This window comes from Salmo salar, chromosome ssa01 (genome assembly GCF_905237065.1).
Source record: "Salmo salar chromosome ssa01, Ssal_v3.1, whole genome shotgun sequence".
Taxonomy (NCBI): Eukaryota; Metazoa; Chordata; class Actinopteri; order Salmoniformes; family Salmonidae; genus Salmo; species Salmo salar.
Genome location: NC_059442.1, coordinates 141,852,865 through 141,878,062, shown reverse-complemented (window position 1 = coordinate 141,878,062; position 25,198 = coordinate 141,852,865). Strand labels below are relative to the sequence as shown.

At 39.3% G+C, this 25,198-nt stretch overlaps 1 protein-coding gene across 1 annotated transcript; it reads left to right on the top strand.

The window, feature by feature from the left end:
* On the top strand, positions 1-24,784 carry LOC106566939 (T-box transcription factor TBX5-A). The gene is made up of 9 exons (XM_014135616.2): positions 1-396; positions 1,236-1,408; positions 2,057-2,151; positions 3,921-4,040; positions 5,482-5,629; positions 12,446-12,598; positions 17,853-17,944; positions 20,576-20,808; positions 20,982-24,784. Exons 2-9 carry the CDS (start codon positions 1,265-1,267, stop codon positions 21,569-21,571), a joined length of 1,575 nt encoding a protein of 524 aa, XP_013991091.1. The 5' UTR covers positions 1-396; positions 1,236-1,264; the 3' UTR covers positions 21,572-24,784.
* The last annotated feature ends 414 nt before the right edge of the window (positions 24,785-25,198 follow it).

Genomic DNA, 25,198 nt, shown 5'->3' with positions numbered 1-25,198 from the left:
CGTACTACTGTGGGCCATTGGTGCGTAGAGAGAGAGAGAGTGAGAGGAGGGAGGGGAGAAGGTGGTGACGGCTCTGCTCCTCTGTAAACTTGCTATACTGCTATGTGCTATCACCAGGGAAGGCTTCCCGAACAACGGTCATCGACTCTAAAATGTACAGTAAAGTACTCCTGAATCTTCCTTCACCTGCGCGTTTTCGCTTGGTCTTCGTACATTTGGACTTGCACTGAAGACAGAGAAAATCCATGGGGATATTGGATAGCCTTTTCGGGCTACACATTGGGATTATACATTGAATTGGGTGGACATTTTTCGCAAACACTTCGCATTTTTGAAGAAACGACCTCTGCTCTGCCATATCTTCACGACATTGAAAGTGACGTATCTGGTTACAAGGTAAATCCGTTTTTACTTTGCGGAGTATTCCGCGTTCCGGTGGTCAATGGTTCACTATTGTCATTGTTATCGCAGTTCATTTTAGTGTAGGACCTCGTAGTGGAAGAAAATAGTCTGTTTTTGCATGGAGCCACGTCGTGCTCTCTGTTTTTTATGCCTACAAATACATGTATATGTTTTGCAGTGATGGTTGTTACCAACACCATCTATGGTAGGCTATTGTTTTTTGTTTCCATTGGCATTTTAGGAATACACAACCTGCAGGATCTGTCCCGAATGTATCTTTTTTGTGACTATTTGTCTAGCATCATCGAATTTAGAAACCTTCAATGAGTGGTGTCCTTGCTATGAATATATCACAATTGGTATGTTCATTATAGCCTAGCCTACTTTTTACAAGTAGCCTTCATCATTATTTGTTTTGTGATCATTTGTGCTGTTATTGAAGTCTTTATATTATTCTTTATTGTGGGCTATCAGTTCTAATGAAACGCACGTCATTTGTTCCTTGAAAGAGGCCAAAAGGTGAAATGTATTAGAAGAATAAAGACAGTGCAAAAAGTCCTTATCCTTATTAATAGTTATCTTTACTGGTAATTAAGTTATATTTTAATGAAAAATATTGACTAATATATTCACAAAATTACCTAAATAAGTTGTTTGTTACCAGCAACTGTGTGTGTGTGTGTGTGGGGGGGGGGGGCATGTTGTCTAATGATGGCTACATTTTATTTTGGCCTACAACTCATTAAAGACGGCTAATGTCACATCAAAAAGTTATGCGCATATTCAGGACAGAGAATGGGAGGTTGAAATGCGCTTTTGTTTCGATCTGACAGTTGGGGCCTTGGTCTCCGGAGCTCCAGACATGGCAGACCAGAATGAAACATTTGGACTGCAAAATTCGCCCAGCCGGTCAGAGTCAAAGGAATTACACACTGAGAGTAAAGCAGAGAAGCAAAATGGAACTTCGAGCAAATCTCCATCCTCCCAGACGACATATATTCAACAGGTCAGCTTTACACTCTATTTTGAGCCTATGTACTTCAGGTCTCAAGTCTCCAGTCACTGCCTAGGTGTTGCTCTGGACCTGTATCTAGGCCTACGTATTAAATATGGATATCTGTAAACGACTCATAAGAGAAGTACGTGCACTGCCATCTTTTCAGACCTTAGTGTGCATAAAAACGTAGAATTACCATTGTTTTGAGCTATAGCCGATAGGCTACAAAGTTTCGTGAATTTATCATGTCAATCAACTCGATTAATCGCTTGGTAGTTGGTTATCGTAGTCTAGTGCTGCAATTATTGTATTGTATTTTCTTTGTGAGATTTTATTATCTGCCTATTTATAGTCAAATCACAGAATTTATAGGCTAGTTATATAATAGGCTTAATGGAAAATGATGGTATACTATTTCATAATAGTAGCCTATTGTTTCACGAGGTAGCCCAATGTGAATAGTAGGCTAATATGAAATGATATTATGTCTAGGTTTTTGTTAAACTATTATGGAATTTATACCACAGTGCAACATTTATCCTGTATGAATGACATGACATATGTGCCTAATGCTAACTGGGATAAATAAGCTTACCAATTGGTCTCCACTGCAAGAAAAGTAATATTGATATTCCTTTTGCTTGTCTAATTGTGAAGGGAATGGAGGGGATAAAAGTGTACCTCCACGAGAGGGAACTGTGGGCGAAGTTTCACGAGGTGGGGACTGAGATGATCATCACCAAAGCGGGAAGGTAAGAGAGCTACGACTGCTTACACTGGCATTAACGGATTAGGCAAATACGTTTGAGAAACATACAATTGCATGTGAGGTTATGTTTTAATCATTATTTGTAAATAAAAATGGTCAGCATTTAGTGGTTTTAGTTTTGACAGCGCTGTCTGAAAAAGTTATGTCGTCCATACAATTGCTGTAGACCTATGTCCACGGAGGAAATTGATTTTTACAAATCTTTTTGTGTTGCAATAGTGATAGCTATACTGATGCTGTAGTCGTTTTCTGGGGGGAGGTCCTACTGTATTTCCACTTCATTCTTTACCAATGTACCACGGCATAGTTCCCTAAATACATCTAAAGGGATATAGTCGGTTTGAGACTAGCCCTTGGGTAGATAAATGTACACGAAAATGCTTTATAGCATATATATATCCTCAATTACTTTAATCCTGTCATGTTTTCCACCATTTTGTTCTCTTTTTCCAAATTGGATGTATGATATTACTTTTTATTTATTTATTATTTCCTTATATTCTTCACGTTTGCCATATTGAAAGCATTATCGAGTGACTTTTCAAGACAAAAAGGCCAACACGGCAAGTAGGCTCTGTCCTGCTCAGAGTCTCTCACGGAATATGGTTGAGATATTCTTCTACCTCAACTTAGTGTGAACTTGAATATGCATGATGGTCGGTGGTCTCTGCTCATGTTAACAAATCGTCTTGTGGCTCTTAGGTAGCCTATTTATTATTCATTTCAGCTATGTCTCAATATCCTTCCAGTCTGCACTACGTTCGTGTTTTTTTCTCAACTGCATAAAGCAGTCTTTATATTCTGTCCATTCATTCCCCTGTTATTGGCTTGAGACGTTATCCCTCCCGCCCTCGTTATTAACCAGCCCTTACCCCTTTCCATCACCTCGCGGCTGCCTCTTTATTCAGGCAGGTCACCCGTTTGAGAAACAGCTTGTAGGCCTGGAGGCTTGGATCCCAATCGGTGTGCGACATCTTTTCCTGAGCAATTTCAATACTCTCAGCCACTCACTGACTACTGACGTTTTTCCAACCCGATAGACCCTATTTCATCAGGGTACTTGAGTAAAAGTTCTGACCATATGCACGTATGAAAATGCATGTGCAGGCTACCATGCATCTGGTTTTAGTGACGCATTTGATGCAAAAGCAGCGAACGTTTATTTCACCGTGAAACTATACGCTCTTCCTTAAAACACGTTTTATTTTGTTGAAGTATGCATTCGCTTTAGTTGTTGCATGCGTGAAATTATGCAGTCGCTTCCAAACGAACAAAATATATATTAGGCTACCTAATTCCCTTTCATTTTATTATGTTTGATTGTTTGTTGTTCTACCTTTCATTTGGTTTTGCATAGGCTATCTGACGTTGATAGCATATACATGCATTGTGAACCAGTGGGTTCACACCCTGACCCACCCCAAAAGACGTGCAGTGTATGCATAGTTGGTCATATGTTGATATTTTAAGCTTGCTAAGTTTGGAACAAGTTGTGGGCTTCTATGCAACGACTGTGCGTCAGTCAGGTCGTATAATTTCATTGCATGTTACAGTGTGATTTCGGAGGTAATCAATTGATATTCAATTGAGTTGAATATCGACTCTTGTCCATAAATGTGATAGCATAGACTGTAAATTATCAGAAATGTCCTTAAGGAAGTATACGATAACTTCAATCATCAATAGCCTATAGCAGGCATAATGTATTCATGTATGCACTTACATTGTGTAACTATATTGTTTCATTTGCAGGCGAATGTTTCCCAGCTTCAAAGTGAAGGTCACTGGATTGAACCCTAAAACGAAATACATACTCCTGATGGATGTCGTGCCTGCGGACGACCATCGCTACAAATTCGCTGATAATAAATGGTGTGTAAGACTTTTACAAATAAAGTTCCTCTGGGATCGCATCAGAGCTAATGTCCACAGCCTTATGACAATAAGTAGCCTACCTGTATACAAGATATGAACATATCATATGTAGCCTATTTTTTGATCCAGGATGTTTCACTGTGTAATGAGGTGTTTTCTGTTTGCAGAGTGCAACAACGCTACTGAGTTTGAATAACTTTACAATGCATTTCAGGAGCATATGGTTCTATAGCTATCAGGCTAATGCATATAGATAGAAGGAAACTGTAGTATTAGGTCGTATCCAGTTTATGTAAATAAAGCATTATACTTCACACATTGGAATGAGATTTATAATCAATCTTGGGACTAAAAAGGTTTTTTATTGAAATTAGGTTGGCCTAAGATTTATGGCTCAAATTATGTTCGAGTGCATTTACTGGTTCTTTAGCAAACTATTAATTATTGCTCAAATGTCTCAAAACGTTGATGTTTTGAGATATGCAGCTTTAGCCTAAGTACTAAACGTTTACCAATTCTGAAGAAGAAATAGCTTCCGTGTGGAATAGGGGGATCCTTGGCAAATGCTGGGGAGTTGTTCTGGTTTATGCGAATTAATGAACTCATATTTGTGTTGATGTTTCCTTTGGTGAGGGTGTAGATATCTTTAGACAGCTCTGAAATACAATCTTTACCATCAGCGAAACACAGCCTACAACACTAGTTGTTAGTGTCATGTCCATCTGGTCAAGAATGCCTTGTTTGGGTCAGTGGTTTTCAATGGAGAATACCGCAGATAATGATCCGTTCAGCGCATGTTGTGGAACTAAGTAGCCGAGGTTACTGTAAGAAAATAATGTTCGCCCGTGTCAAGTAGAATGCAGGTTATTGATTATGCTAATTAGGCTGACCCAACCCAACTGTCCACGTAGCACGACACACTTAATATAGGCTGTTAAATAAAAAATAATATTTTAATTATTGTCACGCAATTGCCATTTTTACAATACTTTGTATTTCTTATTCCAACGGGTTGAGAGTACAGGCTATATTAGGCTATAGCCTACGCGGACAATATTACAAACTATAGGCTAGGCTACAACTAAAGGCATTTCTCAAACCTTAAATTTAATTAACTGGATAACCTTGATAAAATCTCCACTTTTGGAACAAACCCCAAGCCTACTTCCAAATAGCCTAACTGAATTTATTACGAAGAAGCCTTGGCTACATATTAGGCTGAACCACTATTTCCGATAAAAAGGGAAAGGGAGCCTAAGCATTTTCATAAACAGCATATTTTAATTGTGAGAAAGTATTTTTCATGAGTGGAACACATTTGTAGGTTAGAGGTCGCTTTTATCTGCTCACATAAGCGTAGGCCTATCGTACCATTTATAGTTGGGATCATTTAGCTGTGATTTGAGTGTAAAACGCTGACTTTGGTGCTGTGATTCAGGTCCGTGACCGGGAAGGCCGAACCTGCCATGCCCGGGAGGCTCTACGTTCACCCGGACTCTCCTGCGACGGGAGCGCATTGGATGAGGCAGCTTGTCTCTTTCCAGAAGCTGAAACTGACGAATAATCACCTGGATCCTTTTGGACACGTATGTGTTACTTAACTCTTCATATGTTACGGCTTTGTCTGCAAGATGCTTGATGAATTTCGTAAAGGATTATAATGATTGACACAGCATCTGCATGCATTAGTACAGACTACAAGTCAGATGGTATCCGTTTCTTTCCTTTTATCGACCTATTATTATGAACTCCCAAGACCCCAGATTTTGTGATCCATGTCGGAAACAAAACAGCAAACAAAACATCAATTACATCATCTATTTGCTTCGATGTTAAAAATGGTGATCTTGGCTAGAGATTTTATGGGCTCGGGGGTGTGGGTGACATTTTGGCCAAATTACGCATCTCAACAGAGAATGCAGGATTGGACAGATTACAATAAAATACAATACAACAGTCATATCCCGTATAGGACATAACAACGGCCCCATGCTATAGTTGACAAACCAAAAAACAATAGTGGTTGTTATATAACTTGAAAAAAGGAAGTATATTATGTACAAATAAACCAATAACAAATTATAGAAAGCTAAGTGATAAACTTCCTCTATCCATCTCTTGAATTTTGACAGGCAGGAAAGTGTCAATATTGGTCACTTCCTTGTTACTTCTAATTGTATGAAGCTGATAAGAATTGCAGTTGGTGGAACCTACTCTTTCTGCTCAGAGTGAAGCAAATATGTGATATTACTTCAGCATAACACACTGGGTGCAAACCGTAACACTATAAAAGGTCAGCACAAAATCAGTCACAGATTTAATAGCGACTTGTAGTCATTGATGATCGCTGTAGTAGGGAGTATGTTGACTGGAAATCATTTTGTATTGTTTGCATATGTTGAAGTCAGTAAAAGGCCCGATTTTACTCTCTTTGACTATCACTTACAGCACTATCTTCTGCCTGATCACATGACTCCATTGACGGTGTGTGAGAATTGATAGTGATTGTTGCCTTGCCAAAACCCAGCTAGTAGAATGAAATTGGAGCTCAGTTCAGTTGGAATGTGAGCGGTGTTGTAAATTTCGCGGCCAGAATGCATTTTTGATTGGTTGCAGTGGTTCCTGGCTTGCCCTCTTTCGTGCACAGGAAGAACCATGGGATTCATAAATGAAATACTGGTGCCGGGCCCAAAAAATATTCCATCAGCTTGTTGGTCCATCTGGTTGAAATAACTTTGAGACGATTTATAATTACTAGCTTCGGACGTGGAGCTAAAACATGTCGGTGAGGTAGCTTGAGCCAGGAGGGACCTGAAACGGTCTGGAATTTAGACAGAGCAGAGCAGGACCTCACCTCTTCAACCAGAGAGCATGCTGCTATAGACCAGTGGCTCCTATAGCGTTTTGAAACCATTTCCATTGGTTGAAATTCATGTTTTTTATTACTGTATGTTTAGAATTGACTATGAATGTGAGTTTATTGAAGGGATTTCTGATATTCTTATGATAGATTTCTACAGTTAATTGTATATGGTCAATGTTAACATGCATTTTAATGACTATCTATATATTTTGTTTCTTATTCTCAATAATTGAGATGGTATAATCTCAGCTATTTGGGTTACATGTTGCTAATTGAGCGTTTCGTTTCTATCTGATACCAATAGTATGCATATAAACATACAGTATGATTACCCATTTTCAACTTAGCACCTACGGTTTATCCAACACAACACTTATCACAAGCCTAAACTATGGCTTTGATCTTCCTCTAGACTTGCGAAACATTTTTCCACGTTATTCATCATCTCCAAAATGTGCTGGTGCTGGTGCGCTCGTCCAGCTGGGTGGGTTGTGGATATCTCACTGTTTATGTTCGAATGGCAGTGTGAGATGAGCAATAGATGGTGTACAAATTCTGCTAATCCAAAGTCTTCAGAAAGCTCTCTGATGTGGAGGAACTTGAAAGGCTGCCGCAGGGGACCCTGGGTGATCCCTCACTATCATTAAATACTATCATACAGAGTCGGGGGGATGGAGATGCAGAGAGCCAGGCAGCAGAGCAGGCGTGTGCTGGAGGCCTAGTGGGTGGTCTGGTCGGCTCTACTCTGGTCGCCCCTTCAGACAGACAGACAGGCAGACAGACAGACAGACAGACAGACAGACAGACAGACAGACAGACAGACAGACAGACAGACAGACAGACAGACAGACAGACAGACAGACAGACAGACAGACAGACAGACAGACAGACAGACAGACAGACAGACAGACAGACAGACAGACAGACAGGGAACCATGTGTGTCTGTGCTTCATGTTGTTGTTTTGTAAGAAATGAACACAGTAGTGTATAGGTTACATGACAGACGTGGAAGTTAATTGTAACCTTGTCTTCTATCTACATGTTGTAAATCATCATCCCAGTGGTTTGTATCATTGTGAATCTGTTAGCCAGATAAAGGGAAAAGGGGATACCGTTCAGTTGTACAACTGAATTCATTCCACTGAAATGTGTCTACTGCATTTAACCCAGCCCCTCTGATTCAGAGAGGTGTGGGGGGCTGCCTTCATCGACATCCACGTCATCGGTACCCGGGGAACAGTGGGTTAACTGCCTTGCTCAGGGGCAGAACGACAGATTTTTACCTAGTCAGTAAGTTGTACATTTGCAGTGCAAGTGATATACGCTGATGTTCATAATTTATTTTGAAGTTCCCAACCAACCTCCATTGAAGGCTTTGTGATGGGATTGGTGAATGTGAAGATACAGTGCCTTCGGAAAGTATTCAGACCCCTTGACCTTTTCCACATTTTGTTACGTTACAGCCCTATTCTAACATTTATTCAATTGTTTTTTCCCCTTATCAATCTGCACACAATACCCCATAATGACACAGCAAAAACAGTTTTTTTTATTGTTTGCTAATTTATACAAAAATAAAAAACTGAAATATCACATTTACATAAGTATTCAGACCCTTTACTCAGTACTTTGTTGAAGCACCTTTGGCAGCGATTACAGATCGAGTCTTCTTGGGTATGATGCTACAAGCTTGGCACACCTGTATTTGGGGAGTTTCTCCCATTCTTCTCTGCAGATCCTCTCAAGATCTGTCAGGTTAGATGGGGAGTGTTGCTGCACAGCTATTTTCAGGTCTCTCCAGAGATGTTTGATCGGGTTCAAGTCTGGGCTCTGGCTGGGCCACTCAAGGACATTCAGAGACTTGTCCCGAAGCCACTCCTGCGTTGTCTTGGCTGTGTGCTTAGGGATGTTGTCCTGTTGGAAGGTAAACCTTCGCCCCAGTCTGAGGTCCTGAGCGCTCTGGAGCAGGTTTTCATCAAGGATCTCTCTGTACTTTGCTCCGTTCATCTTTCCCTCGATCCTGACTAGTCTCTCAGTCCCTGCTACTGAAAACATCCCCACAGCATGATGCTGCCACCACCATGCTTCACCGTAGGGATGGTGCCAGGTTTCCAAGCGTGACGTGTGGCATTCAGGCCAAAGAGTTCAATCTTGGTTTCATCAGACCAGATAATCTTGTTTTTCATAGTCTGAGAGTCCTGAGGTGCCTTTTGGCAAACTCCAAGTGGGCTGTCATGTGCCTTTTACTGAGGAGTGGCTTCCGTCTGGCCACTCTACCGTTAAGGCCTGATTGGTGGAGTGCTGCAGCGATGGTTGTCCATCTGTATGGTTCTCTGATCTCCACAGAGGAACTCTAGAGCTCTGTCAGAGTGATCATCGGGTTCCTGGTCACCTCCCTAAAGAAGGCCCTTCTCCCCTGATTGCTCATTTTGGCCGAGCGGCCAGCTCTAGGAAGAGTCTTCTTCCATTTAGAATGGTGGAGGCCACTGTGTTCTTGTGGATCTTTAATGCTGCACACACTTTTTAGTACCTTTCCCCAGATCTGTGCCCCGACACAATCCTGTCTCGGAGCTCTACGGACAATTCCTTCAACCACATGGCTTGGATTTTGCTCTGACATGCACTGTCAACTTTGGGACCCTTTATAGACAGGTGCCTTTCCAAATCATGTCCAATCAATTGAATTTACCACAGGTGGACTCCAATCAAGATGTAGAAACATCTCAAGGATGATCAATGGAAACAGGATGCACCTGAGCTCAATTTCGAGTCTCATAGCAAAGGGTCTGAATACTTACGTAAATAAGATATCTGTTTTTTATTTTTAATACATTTGCAAAAATTTCTACAAACCTGTTTTCACTTTGTCAATATGGGGTATTGGGATTTTTTACATTTTATTCCATTTTACAATAAGGCTGTAACGTAACAAAAAATGAAAAAAGTCAATGGGTCTGAATACTTTCCAAAAATATTCACACCTTGACATGTTCAACCTTTTGTTGTGTTACAGCCTGAATTTAAAATGGATTAAATGTAGATTTTTTTTGTCACTGGCCTACACAGAGAGGTGTACTTATGTTTTTCGAAATTTTTACAAATTCCTTTCAAATGAAAATATGAAATGGCTTGAGTCAATAAGTATTCAACCCCTTTGTTATGGTAAGCCTAAATAAGTTCAGGAGTAAAAATGTGCTCAACAAGTCACATAATAAATTACATGGACTCACTCTGTATGCGATAATAGGGTTTAACATGATTTTTGAATGACTACCTCATCTCTGCACCCCATACATACAATTATCTCTCAGTCGAGCAGTGAATATCAAACACAGATTCAACCACAAAGACCAGGGAGGTTTTCCAATGCCTCGCAAAGGCACCTATTGGTAGATGGGTAAACAACAACAACAAAACAGACATTGAATATCTCTTTAAGCATGGTGAAGTTATTAATTACACTTTGGATGGTGCATTAATACACCCAGTCACTACAAGGATAGAGGCATCCTTCCTAACTCAGTTGCCGGAGAGGAAGGAAACTGCTCAGGGATTTCACCGTGATGCTGCCATTAACAACATTGTAGTTACTCCACAATACTAACCTAATTGACAGAATGAAAATAAGGAAGCCTGTACAGAATGCAACTATTCCATAACATGCATCCTGTTTGCAACAAGTTACTAAAGTAGTACTGAAAATACAAAGTGTTATGTTTCGGGCAAATCCAATACAACACATTAGGAAGTATCACTCTCCATATTTTCAAGCATAGTGGTGGCTGCATCATGTTATGGGAATACTTGTAAACGTTAACGACTGGCAAGTTTTTCAGGATAAAAAAAGAAACGGTATGGAGCTAAGCACAGGCAAAATCCTAGAGGAAAACCTGGTTCAGTCTGCGTTCCACCAGACACTAGGAGATGAATTCACCTTTCAGCAGGACAATAACCTAAAACACAAGGCTAAATCTACATGGGAGTTGCTTACCAAGAAGACAGTGAATGTTCCTAAGTGGCCGAGTTACAGTTTTGACTTAAATCTACTTGAAAATCTATGGCAAGACCTGAAAATGGTTGTCTAGCAATGATCAACAACCAATATGACAGAGCTTGAAGAATTCTGAAAATAATAAGTGGGCAAATGTTGCACAATCCAGGTGACTCACAGCTGTGAGTCTTACCCAGAAAGACTCACAGCTGTAGTCGCTGCCAAAGGTGCTTCTACAAAGTATTAACTCAGGGGTGTGAATACTTATCTGAATTAGATATTTCTGTATTTTATTTTCAGTAAATTAGCAAACATTTCTAGAAACATGTTTTCACTTTGTCATTATGGGGTATTGTGTATGAGTCAGATTTTTACAAATATTTAATCAATTTTGAATTCAGGCTGTAACAACGACACTGTATTTATTTTTCTCCCACAGTATTTATCTGATTCAGTGTTTTATAAGACCTCAAAAATACTTCAGGTTTGACCCATTGTATTATCATGTAGAAAATCAACCTGAGTCATAATGCATTTCCAGTGTTGGTTGTTGAAAGACGTTGACCCATTGTTGTTTAGAAGGCAATCAATTTCATTGTACACTGACCTACTATCAAGGTGCTTTTGGAAAATTCACAGTGGATCCCAATTTACTCTCTATTTTGAGGTTAAATTGTTCCATCGATTGTGAGAATCCACTGAGGTCATGTCTTTGTAGTCAGCGCATCCTCTCCCTTTTCTCTGCAGCGTGCTTGAAAGGCACAAAAAAACTACAGATAACAGATAGGAGGAATACCGAGGGGCAGAGGTTCCTGAGGAGGTGAAGGAGGAAAACACTGTTTTGTTATCTCTAAATGTAATGAAATTAAAAACCATTGGATTGCTCACGGCTGATGCCCATGACTCCATAGTATGTCAGACCAATTAAGACTAAAGCCTGAGAAGAGTTCATGGCTCAAGTTCAACTGGGTGGACCGCCGTCTTAATGTCGCCAGCCTAGCCAGTGGTAGTAGTCATCACTTGGCACAAACTAGGTCAGGGGTCAGGGGAAAAGCAGGGAAGGGGAAGATGTTCACGTGTTACAATGGGAACTCATCTCTTTTGACATATGTGCATGATCATGTAATGTAAACAGCGTTGTGTTGTACGTATGTATTTATTTATTACTGAATGTATTACTGTCATACCCTTCAGTGATGGGCTTGTAGAGTTAGGCAACATATAAACTATGCACACATTTAGATTTTGACTGTAAATTCTATCGTCAAATATATTTACATGCTTTCTCTTCGGAATTGCTATGATTAGGCCTATTGGTATATTCATGGTTTTATGAAATACGTTGTATGTTTTATATTTGTATGTTTTTGTTCAAAGCAATAATATTTTGTCTTTATCTTCATTGTCTTGAATGGGTTTGGATTTATCTGAATGTGATTTTGATAATATCAGAATTTGGGTTTTGGTGGGATTATGCATCAGGGTATTTCTCAGGAGAAATTGTCAAAATACAAAAGGCCCTTAATGGAATACATTTCTCTCTTCAGATTATCCTCAACTCCATGCATAAATACCAACCCAGGATTCACATCGTGAAAGCGGATGAAAATAATGGCTTTGGCTCCAAAAACACGGCGTTCTGTACCCACGTATTCCCCGAGACTGCCTTCATTGCGGTAACATCTTACCAGAACCATAAGGTAGGCCTAAACCTTCGGTTTTGGACATATTTACGCCGTGGTAGTATGTATGTAAGAATAGCCTAAATTGGTGTGAATATGCCACTGCATTATAAGTGTATAGGCCCTAATTACAATCAGTTTAGAACGAATGAAAACTTTTTGGCATATAGAGAAATCGAATTGTTGCATTGCCCTTGCCTTCTCAATTAAAAGTAACAACGTCACAACACATATAGTCTATAAAATCACTTCATGGATAAATCGAAATCAGAATGCAGTCACACATTGCTGCTAAAGACGTGACGGGAAGATTGAAAACTGATGAATGAGCTGATTATCAAAGATTGAATAATAAAGCGGATGGAGTGTATCCTTTCGCTACAAATGGAGTCTAACGTAGGTCTATGTCACTGTGAGCAGCGGCAGAACACGAGGTTCACGTCTGATTATCACTGATATCATATTCAGATCATTGACAGATGTGAGTATATTCGTCGGGAAAACCGCATGTCCGAAATATTGGACAAGGCACGACCTCAAGACACGTTAGGACATTTCAACTGGTGCAGTTTCTTTACATTTCAGTGAATGATGCGGATTGCAGATAAGACTCAGGGCGTAAGTTTAACGTCCATACATTTTGAACGTTTTATTATATGCTTATATGTGCTTTCTTATGATCAGGCTTTATAAATAGTGTATTATTAACAGGCTACAACAGTTATTATTATTACTAGGCATATTATTTATAATATTAGAGAAAATGTAGGTGTTAGCCTATATATAGCCTGTAAGAAATAGGCCTAAAGCAACTTGTTTTTTTTGTTGCCCGAAACTGCAATAAATCTCGAAATAGAATATATTGTGATGAATATCGATTACAAAAAATCTGTTTATGCGTGCATTTATTTTATTTGTATAATGAAAATGTAGACTAATAATTCACAGGTTCGAACATGAGTTCGCACATGAACGAAAATATTAACTGTTTCTTTAAAAAAATATATATTTCAAGTGCAATTTTGTCACTGAATTAAGAGCATTTCAGCATTTAATAATATTTATTCGTCTTTATGCAATTAATGGTTATGGTTGGACACAATCCTTCTCCCATGGTACGCTCAGGCTTGTTCATCAGAAACTTCCTCACTTTAATTTATTATTTACTAAAATGTGATGTAGGCCTATATAAATTATTTTCAAAATATTTTCAGACTGAAATGAAACCATTAGGAAAAATATAGGCATATTCTATTTACAAACCTGCACTTAAATCCCTGGAAGATAAATGGTTAAAATGTTGTAATTTACTTATTAAGTAAGTTTTAAATTCAAAAGTGGGTATATTTTCATTAGTGTAGTGTGGTATTGTCCTATATGAACGTTCAAACATTTACAACCACCTGTTGCATGCGCTTTATTTTGGCTGCGCATTGGAACGTTTATTTACAAAGAGAAGACATATAGAAATCATATCAAACGATTACATTTTCCTCAAAATCCGACCAGGCCTACACATAATCTTAGGAGTGTTGCCCAATCATTTCTGCGTCCGTTTAACATCCGTTTTTAACTATGTCTGAGTCACATTTTACTGTCGGACAGAGGGAATATGCAGGGGGTAAGGACCCTTAATGTGTCCTGAGCCAATCCGAATTCCCAAAGACTCTGAGAAACAGGAAGTCCAAATGACTGAAACTCTGAAGAAACCATTAATTAAATTCAGGGAGTTTGAGGGCTCCTGAGAATGCAACATGGGCTAATTATTATTAGGCTACCAGAGCCTGCCAGACTTCCAGACAAACACTCTATTCTGATTTCCTCAACTTTTACCACGAATACCTAATCAAAGAATGTTACATCTGCCAATTAAGCTAAGAGAAAGTTATCATGCCATGCCTTTTGGGGGAACACGCACCACCTGTTAACGGTTTATTCAGAACGGCCAAACTTGCCCATAGCTATACTTGAATTGAAAACATTTCCTTCTGAATAAACTATTTCGAGAACAACTCGCCTTTCATATCTTCTGTTCTCAAATGAGTTAGTTGTATACAGCCCTACAGAAAACACTGGGCCAAGGCCTATGAATCTCAACGTATTGGCTACCTCTTAAAAATGATAGTTGCATTATGGTACATAGGCCTCCAACAGCCAAATAGCCTATCACATGCAATGCCTGATAAACAAATGCAGTAGCCTATTATGAGTGAATGTTTGTCATGATTGCTATCCTTGGTAGTCAAGGCAAGTAAACTATCTAACAACCCAGCATTGGTAACAACTTGCCTTGTATTAAACGGGGTGTTTAGGCCTATAAATGTCTCCAGAATTGTTAGGAAACTGTCACCCCAGGCTTGTAGTTTTTTTTCACACGAACATGGTTAGTTCATGCATGGCGCTTTTATGCAACGGCACACTATACAATATTTATACGTTTGGGCTCAGTTTGGAAAAAGTCCTACATTTGTATAGTCTGGTATGAATTCTACCAAGTGTAAATATACTGTATGTAACCTGGTTGACCTGCATTAACATTTCGTGCCATTAACTTTTGCATTTACTATGCTATTCAAATTTGAAGATAGCATTCTTTTTCATGTCCCCTTTGTAATTCGTAGGCCTTTTCACCTGAAACACCTTAAATGATCCTGCATAGGCCTAATTGGCTTACAATTAGATAGGGATATTAAGCGATTAAATATCAGTTAGGCTTATGTTGAGCATGTGTAGGCTACAAGTCATTTTTGCAAACATTTTGTACCACCAACAGTTTTTTTCAAACGGATTGCTTTTTTAATAGGCTAGTTACCTTTTGAGAAATCATTTTTGAGAATCATGTTGTTGAAATATGGTAAGATTCAATACCCCCATACTCCTTTATTATCCACACTTTATTCTACATTTGCTTCCCAAAGAAAATCTAGACTTTTGCCAAACGCACAGTGCATTAACGAGAAGCTAAAAACGTGTATGTCTCAATGAGATATATTTTACAAGGTTTCGTAGAAAGTGAGAGCCAGCGCGTGGACAAAAATCCAGTCTTGTTGTGAGGCATGAAACACAACAGACAGCCAACTAATTAGGCCTACCTGCCAGAAACCGCCTGCCCTGCTAGAGGGCTATCCCTGCATTCTGTTTCATCTCAAATCGTCATTTTGGCGGCTGTTAGAACTTCATTCCATTATCCATTATCCAAAATCTATGGCTTTGGTCCAATCTGGAAAATAATATAATTGTTTCCTAGATGGGCTACTTGCTCTCTACACTGTAAAAAGAAACTGCTTAACTCATTAAAGAAATTGAGTAGTGTCTACTAAAATGTATCCAGTGGTCATTAAAACTCAAATCGTACTAACTCATATGTCATTACGATTTCTTATCACTTAATATTTTTTAGTAATGTTTATTATTGAGTAAATAACTTCGTGTTCTGCTAATCTAGTTCGTTTTTACAAATTATGATTAATTAAGGTTTTAAAGTCAATCTGGCATTTATTAAATAAGTTGTCCTTTCTTGATTTCAATATGTTTTACATCTTTACTTAATATAATAAAGTACTAGTCAGACATTGATATTTGAGTAAAAAACACTTGATTTATCTGTGTTGTTCTGATGTATAATTGTTAAATTTTTGCAAGTTATGAATTCCTAATAGTGCCATGTGGCCCTGTTTTTAGAGGATTGTGGGTAATTCAAAATGTTTACACTTTATGATACCTCTACACAATGTTGTATGCATGTTTGAAGAAAGAAAATGATATTTCTAAAATAGTATTAAGCAGTATGTTGTGCTGAGTTGTAATTGATCATGATGAACGCATATCAAAACCATCAGACAAATTGATGTTCAATATTGAGACAAGTCATTCCCACCATCGACAAGGTTAATGAGAGGTATATGTAGCATCCTGTAATGCTTACAGCTCTACCTCCACTTACTGCTAGAGGAATGAGTACTGTAATGCTTACAGCTCTACCTCCACTTACTGCTAGAGGAATGAGTACTGTAATGCTTACAGCTCTACCTCCACTTACTGCTAGAGGAATGAGTACTGTAATGCTTACAGCTCTACCTCCACTTACTGCTAGAGGAATGAGTACTGTAATGCTTACAGCTCTACCTCCACTTACTGCTAGAGGAATGAGTACTGTAATGCTTACAGCTCTACCTCCACTTACTGCTAGAGGAATGAGTACTGTAATGCTTACAGCTCTACCTCCACTTACTGCTAGAGGAATGAGTACTGTGCTCAACAATGCCTGCTAAGGTGGGTTAAAATAAGAAATCTTCAAATAGATACACATTTTAAACATGAAGACACGATCACTCAAAATTACCAATCAGAACTACTTACACTTGAAACAAATTGTAACGAAGGTAAATGATTTAAGCAGAAGGGACCCTAAATGTATATGTTCACTACAACAAAAATGATTGTTCAGGTAACTTCAAAAGTTATAGTTCAGAAAACAATGCAATTTAGTGTCAAAAAGTTCACAAAACCAAAAAACAGTTAAGTATTTTACAACTTAAAAAATGACGTTAGAAAGGGACATCACCATATATGGTTAAGTATTGAACACTGAAATACTTTGAGTTGGGTTACTCGAATGGTTCCAGGCAAAGGTTTCCACACAAAAAAAAGTGTTGGCAGAACTAATGACCTTTTACAGTATATAGCTCCATGGGAAATTATGTTTCTGGCATCAACTTTAGATCTGTAGCCTGATCCACTTTAATATTTATAGAGTTGTATAGTACAGCAAGCTAATATTAGATGATAGAAAGTTTTCATATTTACATTCAATTAATGAAATATGTTTTTCAGAATTAAATTGTATGCTTAATGGTCTGAGCACATGGTAATTTAATCTACATGTTAATATCTAAACCAGGGGCACAGCAACCAAGTACTACAGTAGGCCCATCATGCCAATGCTTTTGTGAGGTTTCTTCCCTTTTCAGTGCTTATTTGAAAAGTTAAGATTGTCATACAACTAGTGACCAAGTGTGTGTGGACCTATGTCCAGTGTTTCATCCTAAAACCATCTTGAGGCTTTATGATGTTCCACATGGGAGGGTGAAGACGCTGGTTTTGAGTGAAGATGTCCTGCTATAGACATTGAAGGACACAACAAGTCCGTCTCACAGAATATAGGAAAAAGGAAATGTGTATGGCATTGGGATACAACGTTTTCTTTTTACATAATATTGTAGGCTAATTGACAGTTCAATCATGTATGAAAAATGTGCTTTCTGTTTTGCAGATAACCCAACTTAAGATAGAGAACAACCCGTTTGCCAAAGGCTTCCGTGGGAGTGATGACATGGAGCTCCACCGGATGTCCAGAATGCAAAGGTAGGACCTATCACAGTCACAAAGAGACCCATGATCGCCAATGGCTAAACTTTGATTCAGTGGTTGACTTTTCTAACTCTAATAATCCAATATTACCATCATTAGAGGTTGTTTATCACACTATATGGTAAACTGGAAGCATGCATTAGACAATGAAACCACAATTAGATAAGGATTACTGACATTCTAATCACAGTGTCACTTCACAAGCACCATTGTAATCCCTGAATCAGTGAAATGCAAACCAGATGAATGTTATTTTCAGTGAGACCCACCACCCCTGCCTGCCTCTCCCCAGCTGTGTAAGTGTAGTTCTTGAGCAGGGGCCAGTCTTCATGTCCCAGGGCTTTTTATGGCTGATCTGGCAGGGCCTTCTGAACTAGCGACATCTCCCTCTTTACCAGGAGGGATATTCCTACCAGTCGTCTGTGCGTTGATGATATGGCTGGTCCAGCAGCGGCATCGACCACATAACTCTTTTCCATATTCATTCCAGATGAGTACTTTCACATGCGTCCACACAGTGTGGAAAACACATTTTCAAAGATGAAAATCTGGTTTGAAACTTGCCCAGATCGGCCAACAAAGGCATTGCAAGGGCTTTCAAACAGAGGATTCCTAAATCTGAGAAAAATGTTAAAGGAGTTTGGTTGACCATGAGCAAGTGACACTTTGCCTCCCATACATTTTATTTGGAATGGGAGAACAGAACGTTCTCTCTCATTAGCCACTGCAGGTGAATCTAATTTTGGTCGTTTTGGTTGACTATGATTTTCCACATTAGGTGATAGTACACATTTAGCTAATTTTATAGTGGAATTAGTGAGAGAAGACAGAACGGTTTGGATGTTTGTCCTTTTGCTCCAAAACAATTTCACCTGCACACATCATCCATTTTTTTATTCATCACTGGGGTGTTCACAAATCTATTTTGTATATTTAATATTGGGTTATCTCAGTCAGATGTTGATTAAGTTGGTTTATGTCACAAGATAATAAGTGGGATAGTTATTTTGTATAGACATTTGTAAATTGATTTCAATTGGCCAAAGGCCAAACTACACCATAACTCCGACATGCCACTGTCCTGTCTTGCCAAGTACAGTAAGCTCAGCACATCTGGTCTTGGTTAATATTTCCAAGGGAGAGCTTATTGCAAGATGAGGTCACTGGTTCAAAAGAAACAGTCAAAGAAACAGAAGTAGCAAAAATTGTCCATTCATAGATCCTCTAGATTAATGGAACTGGAATAAATGGCTTTCTTTCCACTGGAAACTAATCCTCCCGAACACTTTCTCAGTGGATCCTAAGTGGGTGTGACTCATTGATAGTCAGTGTGGTTTGTTAGTATTGAGAAGGGTATAGTGTCAGATCATTGGATGAAAGAGACAGTGTATACAAGTCAGCCATGGTTAATGACTTAGGTCAGGGGCAGTTCTCAAGTAACATATCTATCTTCTTTTGCATGTGAAAAACCATGATGAATGCAAATAAATGAACAAATACTAAAGATAATTAGGATGATTGATTTAGGATAAGTAGGTGATGATTAAAGGTCCAATGCAGTCATTTTTATCTCAACATCAAATAATTTCTGGGTAACAATTAAGTACCTTACAGTGATTGTTTTCAATTAAAATGGTAAAAAAAACATTTTTTAAATAGCTTCTTAGCAAAGGGCAATTTCTCAAGTAAGAATTGTTCTTGTACTGTCTTGGAGTGGTCTGAATGGGGAAGAAAACTGAGAAAATAAGAAAAAGAGTTCCAAAAAGCTAGTTGTCTATGAACTCATTTACTGGCTGAAATTCAGGCCGTCTTTTCAAACAGCTCTTACACAAACATTTTTCCAATTTCACAGTATTATTCTAACCTCAGTGTGGAAATATATATAAAACACAAGAAAATCACGTTTGACTGCACTGGGCCTTTAATAATCACTACTATTAGTAATGGTAATTATAGTAGTTGTAGTAGTAGTACTAGTGGTGGTGATATATACTATGTAGAAAACATTCTTTCAATGACATAGACTGACTAGGTGAATCCAGATGAAATTATCCCTTATTGATGTAACTTGTTAAATCTACTTCAAATCAGTGTAGATGAAGGGGAGGAGACAGGTTCAATGATTCTTTCAAGCCTTGAGACAATTGAGACATGGATTGCGTATGTGTGCCATTCAGAGGGTGAATTGGCAGGCAAGACAAAATATTGAAGTGCCTTTTAACGGGGTATGGTAGTAGGTGCCAGGCGCACCGGTTTGACCGTGTCAAGAACTGCAACACTGCTGGGTTTTTCATGCTAAACAGTTTCCCATGTGTACCAAGAATGGTCCACCACCCAAAGGACATCCAGTCAACTTGACACAAATGTGGGAAGCATTGGAGTCAACATGGGCCAGCATCCCTGTGGAACGCTTTCTACACCTTGTAAAGTCCATGTCCCGGTGAATTAAGGCTGTTCTGAGGGAAAAGGGTGAGCGACTCAACATTAGGAAGATGTTCCAAATGTTTTGTACACTCAGTGTAAATTGAAGAAGCATACAGTACGATAAGTGTTATGATAATTTCGTAACCCTGTCTGTCGTGTGTGTGTGTGTGTGTGTGTGTGTGTGTGTGTGTGTGTTTGCAGCACTAAGGAATACCCAGTGGTACCTCGCAGTACGGTGCGCCAGAGGGTGGGCACCGGCCAGAGCCCGTTCAGTGGGGAGGTGCAGGTTATGGTCACCCCCAGTGGCCTGGCCTCCCAGTACACCCAGTGTGAGAATGGGGTCACCAGCACCTCACAGGACCTCCTGCCCCAGTCTGGCTGTTACCCCCTCCCCCACGAGCACAGCCAGGACTACCATTGCATCAAGAGGAAAGGTGGGCCAGGCTATCATGATATATGCACGCCAATGGGATGGGTTGTTGGAAGCATAAAAAACAGAAAACATAGTTGATTACTAATGTATAAATATATCAATTGTTTTGCTCAGCTGATTAGTCTACAGTATGTGTACATACTGCAACTGTAACTGTTCCCTGTCTGTCTGTAGTGGACGATGACTGTCACTCAGGAGAGCACACCTACAAGAAGGCTTACCTGGAGAGCTCCTCCAGCGAGGACGACCATTACTACCGTCCCGTCAGCTACCCACAGAGCCTGGGCCTGCCCGGGGGGCCCTACAGGACCGAGTCTGGCCAGAGGCAGGCCTGTATGTACGCCAGCGCCTCCCAAGGGGCTGAGCCCGTCCCCAGCCTGGAGGACATCAGCTGCAACACCTGGGCCGGTGTTTCGCCCTATGGCAGCTGCTCAGTCACCTCCATGCAACCAATGGAGCGGCTGCCCTACCAGCACTTCTCCGCCCACTTTACCTCGGGGCCCCTGGTGTCCAGACTGAGCGGGGTGGCAAGCCACGCCTCCACGCAGCTGGGCGAAGCCCACCACGCCATGTACCAGGGCCCCATGGCCCACCAGACACTGGGCCGCCAGTGTAGCCCTGGGGCAGGCATCCAGTCGCCCACCGCAGGTCTCCAAGGCAACGAGTACCTGTACTCGCACGGGATCCCACGCACGCTGTCGCCTCATCAGTACCACACAGTGCACAGCGTCAGCATCATGCCAGAGTGGAATGAGAGCAGCTAAAATAACTTTCTTCATAGGAAAGGATGGAGAAGTTGGATTAAAAAAAGGGCCTTGATAAGGTTGGACTTTAGATAAATCTATATTTATATTTTTGAAGCAGTACAGTACGGCAGTGCAGTCTCGTGAGATTAATAAGGCATGACCGCCTAGAGCATTGGACTTTGGTGCTCAGAGGAACTGCGTGACTGCCTTTGCAGTTGACTTCTTACTGCGCCTAAAGGCAAACATCATGAGGATGGGCAAAACAAGGTGGAGAAAAGCATTGGCCATGAAGTTAAGGAAACTTATAAGGAAACTAAACAAGTTTAAAACACGATGCTTTTGCATGAGGAACAGAAGCACAGAAGTGGCTTCATCGAGAGACCCCTATTTTAAAACTGTTCTGTTTTGATAGTGTATTTTACATATTGGTGTTGCATTATCAATGTTTTTTTTCTGCTGCCAATAGACAGCTCCTTTACCTTTATCCTGTAGATTTGTCGATTTAACATTTTGTGAAAAAAAAACACCCCCCGGTTTTCATTTTATTTGGGTTTTTTGTTGTGAACTGCTTACCTTCTATATTGAACAAAAATAAACGCAACATGCAACAATTTCAATGAATATACTGAGTTACAGTTCATAAAAGGAAATCAGTCAACTGAAATAAATTCATTAGGCGCAAATCTATGGATTTCACATGACTGGGCAGGGGAGCAACCATGTTGGGAGGGCATAGACCCACCCACTGGAGAGCGAGGCCCAGCAAATCAGAATATGTTGTTACCCGCAAAAGGGATTTATTACACATAGAAATACTCCTCAGTTTCATCAGCTGTTCAGGTGGCTGGTCTCAGACAATCTCGCAGGTGAAGAAGCCGGATGTGGAGGTCCTGGGCTGGCATGGTTACCCATGGTCTGCGGTTGTGAGGCCGGTTGGATGTACTGCCAAATTCTCTAAAACAACTTGATGTGGCTTATGGTAGAGAAATGAACAATTAATTCACTGGCAACAGCGCTGGTGGAATTTCCTGTAGTCAGCATGCCAATTGCACGCTCCCTCAAAACTTGAGACATCTGTGTTATTTTGTGTTATGACAAAACTGCACATTTTAGAGTGGCCTTTAATTGTCCCCAGCACAAGATGCACCTGTGTAATGATCATGCTGTTTAATCTGCTTCTTGATATGCAACACCTATCAGGTGGATGGATTATCTTGGCAAAGGAGAAATGCTCACTAACAGGAATGTAAACAAATTTGTGCACACATTTTGAGAGAAACACACTTTTTGTGCGTATGAAACATTTCTAGGATCTTTTATTTCAGCTCATGAAACACTTTACATGTTGCATTTATATTTTGTTCAGTATAAAACCGTTCTACAGACATTCAGAGGATATGATTATTTTTTGTGGCTCTTTTGAAAAAAGTACTCGTTGAATTAATGGGTGATTTGTCAATCAACATTTCTAAGGGTAGAAAACATACTAGATACTTACAAAAAACATTGCATTGGTCTGCATTAGTTTGAATACTATAGCAGAAAAAAATTGTCCTTAGATACAAGTGTGTATACTGGTGAAGTCATATGCAAGTGACAGTATGTACTGTAGAGGAAGTGTGTATTGATATCCTCTCTAACCCTGGCATGTAGCAACACACACTTTGACATGGAAACAGTTTGTTATTTGCAGTAAGTCCAGGAACAGTGTGTGAAAAATGGACCCAGTATTCGCCTGCAACAACCCGCATGAAAAAATACTATAGTATATTATGGCATGAATACTAAAAATATTCACTAATGTTTTTGCCAACTTCACTGTAGTATAGTGTAGTATTTACAGTTAACTACAGTATAAATACTGCAGTAAAATAACTAGTGTATATACTATAGTAATTAATGTAGTGTTTTTGCAGATTGTAGTATACTGTAGTATTTACTGTAGTATTTACTATAGTGTTTTTCTTTTATTATCTTTGACATAGAAATGGAGGATTTTTCCAAGAGTAAACCAACTAGAGAAATATTAAAAGGCCACATTTTCCACAACCTGTAGGTACGACTGGGGTCTGAACGGATAGTTCAGAGGTCCTGCTCTTCTCTATAACCTGAAGGGAACACATTATATGGTCTATACTTGGAATGTAGGTTTCTCACTTATGGGTGGCACAAATTGGGATATGGGGAGGGGAATGGGAAGGGTATATGCAATTAAATACTTTAGTATTTACTATAGTATTATACACTATGCTACAAAATTCTACAGTAAATACTACACATGATCGAGGGATACTACAGTGTCTAGTATAGTATTCTACAGTATACTACAACATTCTATAGTAAGTACTACTCATGATCGTGGGATACTACAGTGTAGTATAGTATTCTACAGTATACTACAGTTTACTGCAGAATTATATAGTTAGTACTGTAGTATTCTATAGTAAACTGTAGTATTTTGTAATGTGGAGAAAGCTAAGGAACAAGAAACCTTCTCAAATAGCAGGTATAGTTCTCATTCAGACACTGCCCTTATAATAGATTGAAGCCAGCATTGCTGAAAAGGTGATTGCATATTAAAAAAACTTATTTTATCCTATTTTTATTAGTTGACTTATTTTCCATGTTGTACCGGGCAAATGTGTTGTTTATCAATATTTTCATTTATGCTTCGACAATTGGCACTTCTCCCATGACTACAGTCATAAACTCAAACTGAGCAAACAACAAAGATATGTATGGTATATATGATGCATTTAACATTGTGGAATGTAAAGGACGAGAGGCACAGATTATTAATGACAAACAATGATAATATAAAAGCATGGTCACTGCAGAGATTATACACGATCTAAACATGCACATCAATACATACATTCTGCCAATATATGGAAGTTATGGTATATGTTAAAGGTGAGTTTGACGAATGTACAAAGACTTATTTTTGAATTACTTGCAGTCGATAGAATGCTACTTGTCAATAGTATTTATTTTTTTCCCATATTCTAAATCAACTTGCTCCTGTGGTATCAAAAGTTAAACGTGTTATTCGGTCCTGTTCTTTTTGTTACTTTGTTATTTAGGCTCCATTTATTTTCTTTTTTAATCATACTGCTTTAGAAATCAGGACATTAATTTAGTTGTCAAAAGTCTAAGAGAGAGAGAGAGAGATGGATTACGTTGTTGTAAATAAACACACATGTAAATAGAATAAAGAATACTTGCAATACATTTAAGAGCATTCTGTCTTTTCTCATTTGACCTCTTTTTTTGATGATGCTTTTTGTCCTTTGTTTACATACACATCATTTGTATTAAAGCAACAAGTTGAAAATCTTGTCATCACAGTGTAGGTAGCAGCAGTAACTAATTGTGCCTAATTGTCCCCAGCATCTCTTGATTCAACTGATAATCCTGAGGATTAAAGATCTGCTGTCTGGCCAACCCCTCTGAGCCCCTCATAAATTGTGTGTGTGGTGCTGGTTCACACCCTCTAGTCAACCCCTTGGGTGCAGTTGACCGGTTACCTTAGACATTGAGGACACATTGACCAGAGTGCACCACTCCTTGACCACTGTTTCAAACCACAGCCTGATGCACACGTTGTATTCTTTTACAGAACAGTTTGTTGTTGAGCAGTCTAAA

Bases quoted from the DNA above. Each gene is read 5' to 3' on its own strand.
- LOC106566939 (XM_014135616.2), top strand. From the start codon at position 1,265: ATGGCAGACCAGAATGAAACATTTGGACTGCAAAATTCGCCCAGCCGG. The intron at 17,945-20,575 runs GTAGGACCTATC...GTGTGTTTGCAG, and splicing joins CGGATGTCCAGAATGCAAAG to CACTAAGGAATACCCAGTGG. The intron at 20,809-20,981 runs GTGGGCCAGGCT...GTCTGTCTGTAG, and splicing joins CCATTGCATCAAGAGGAAAG to TGGACGATGACTGTCACTCA.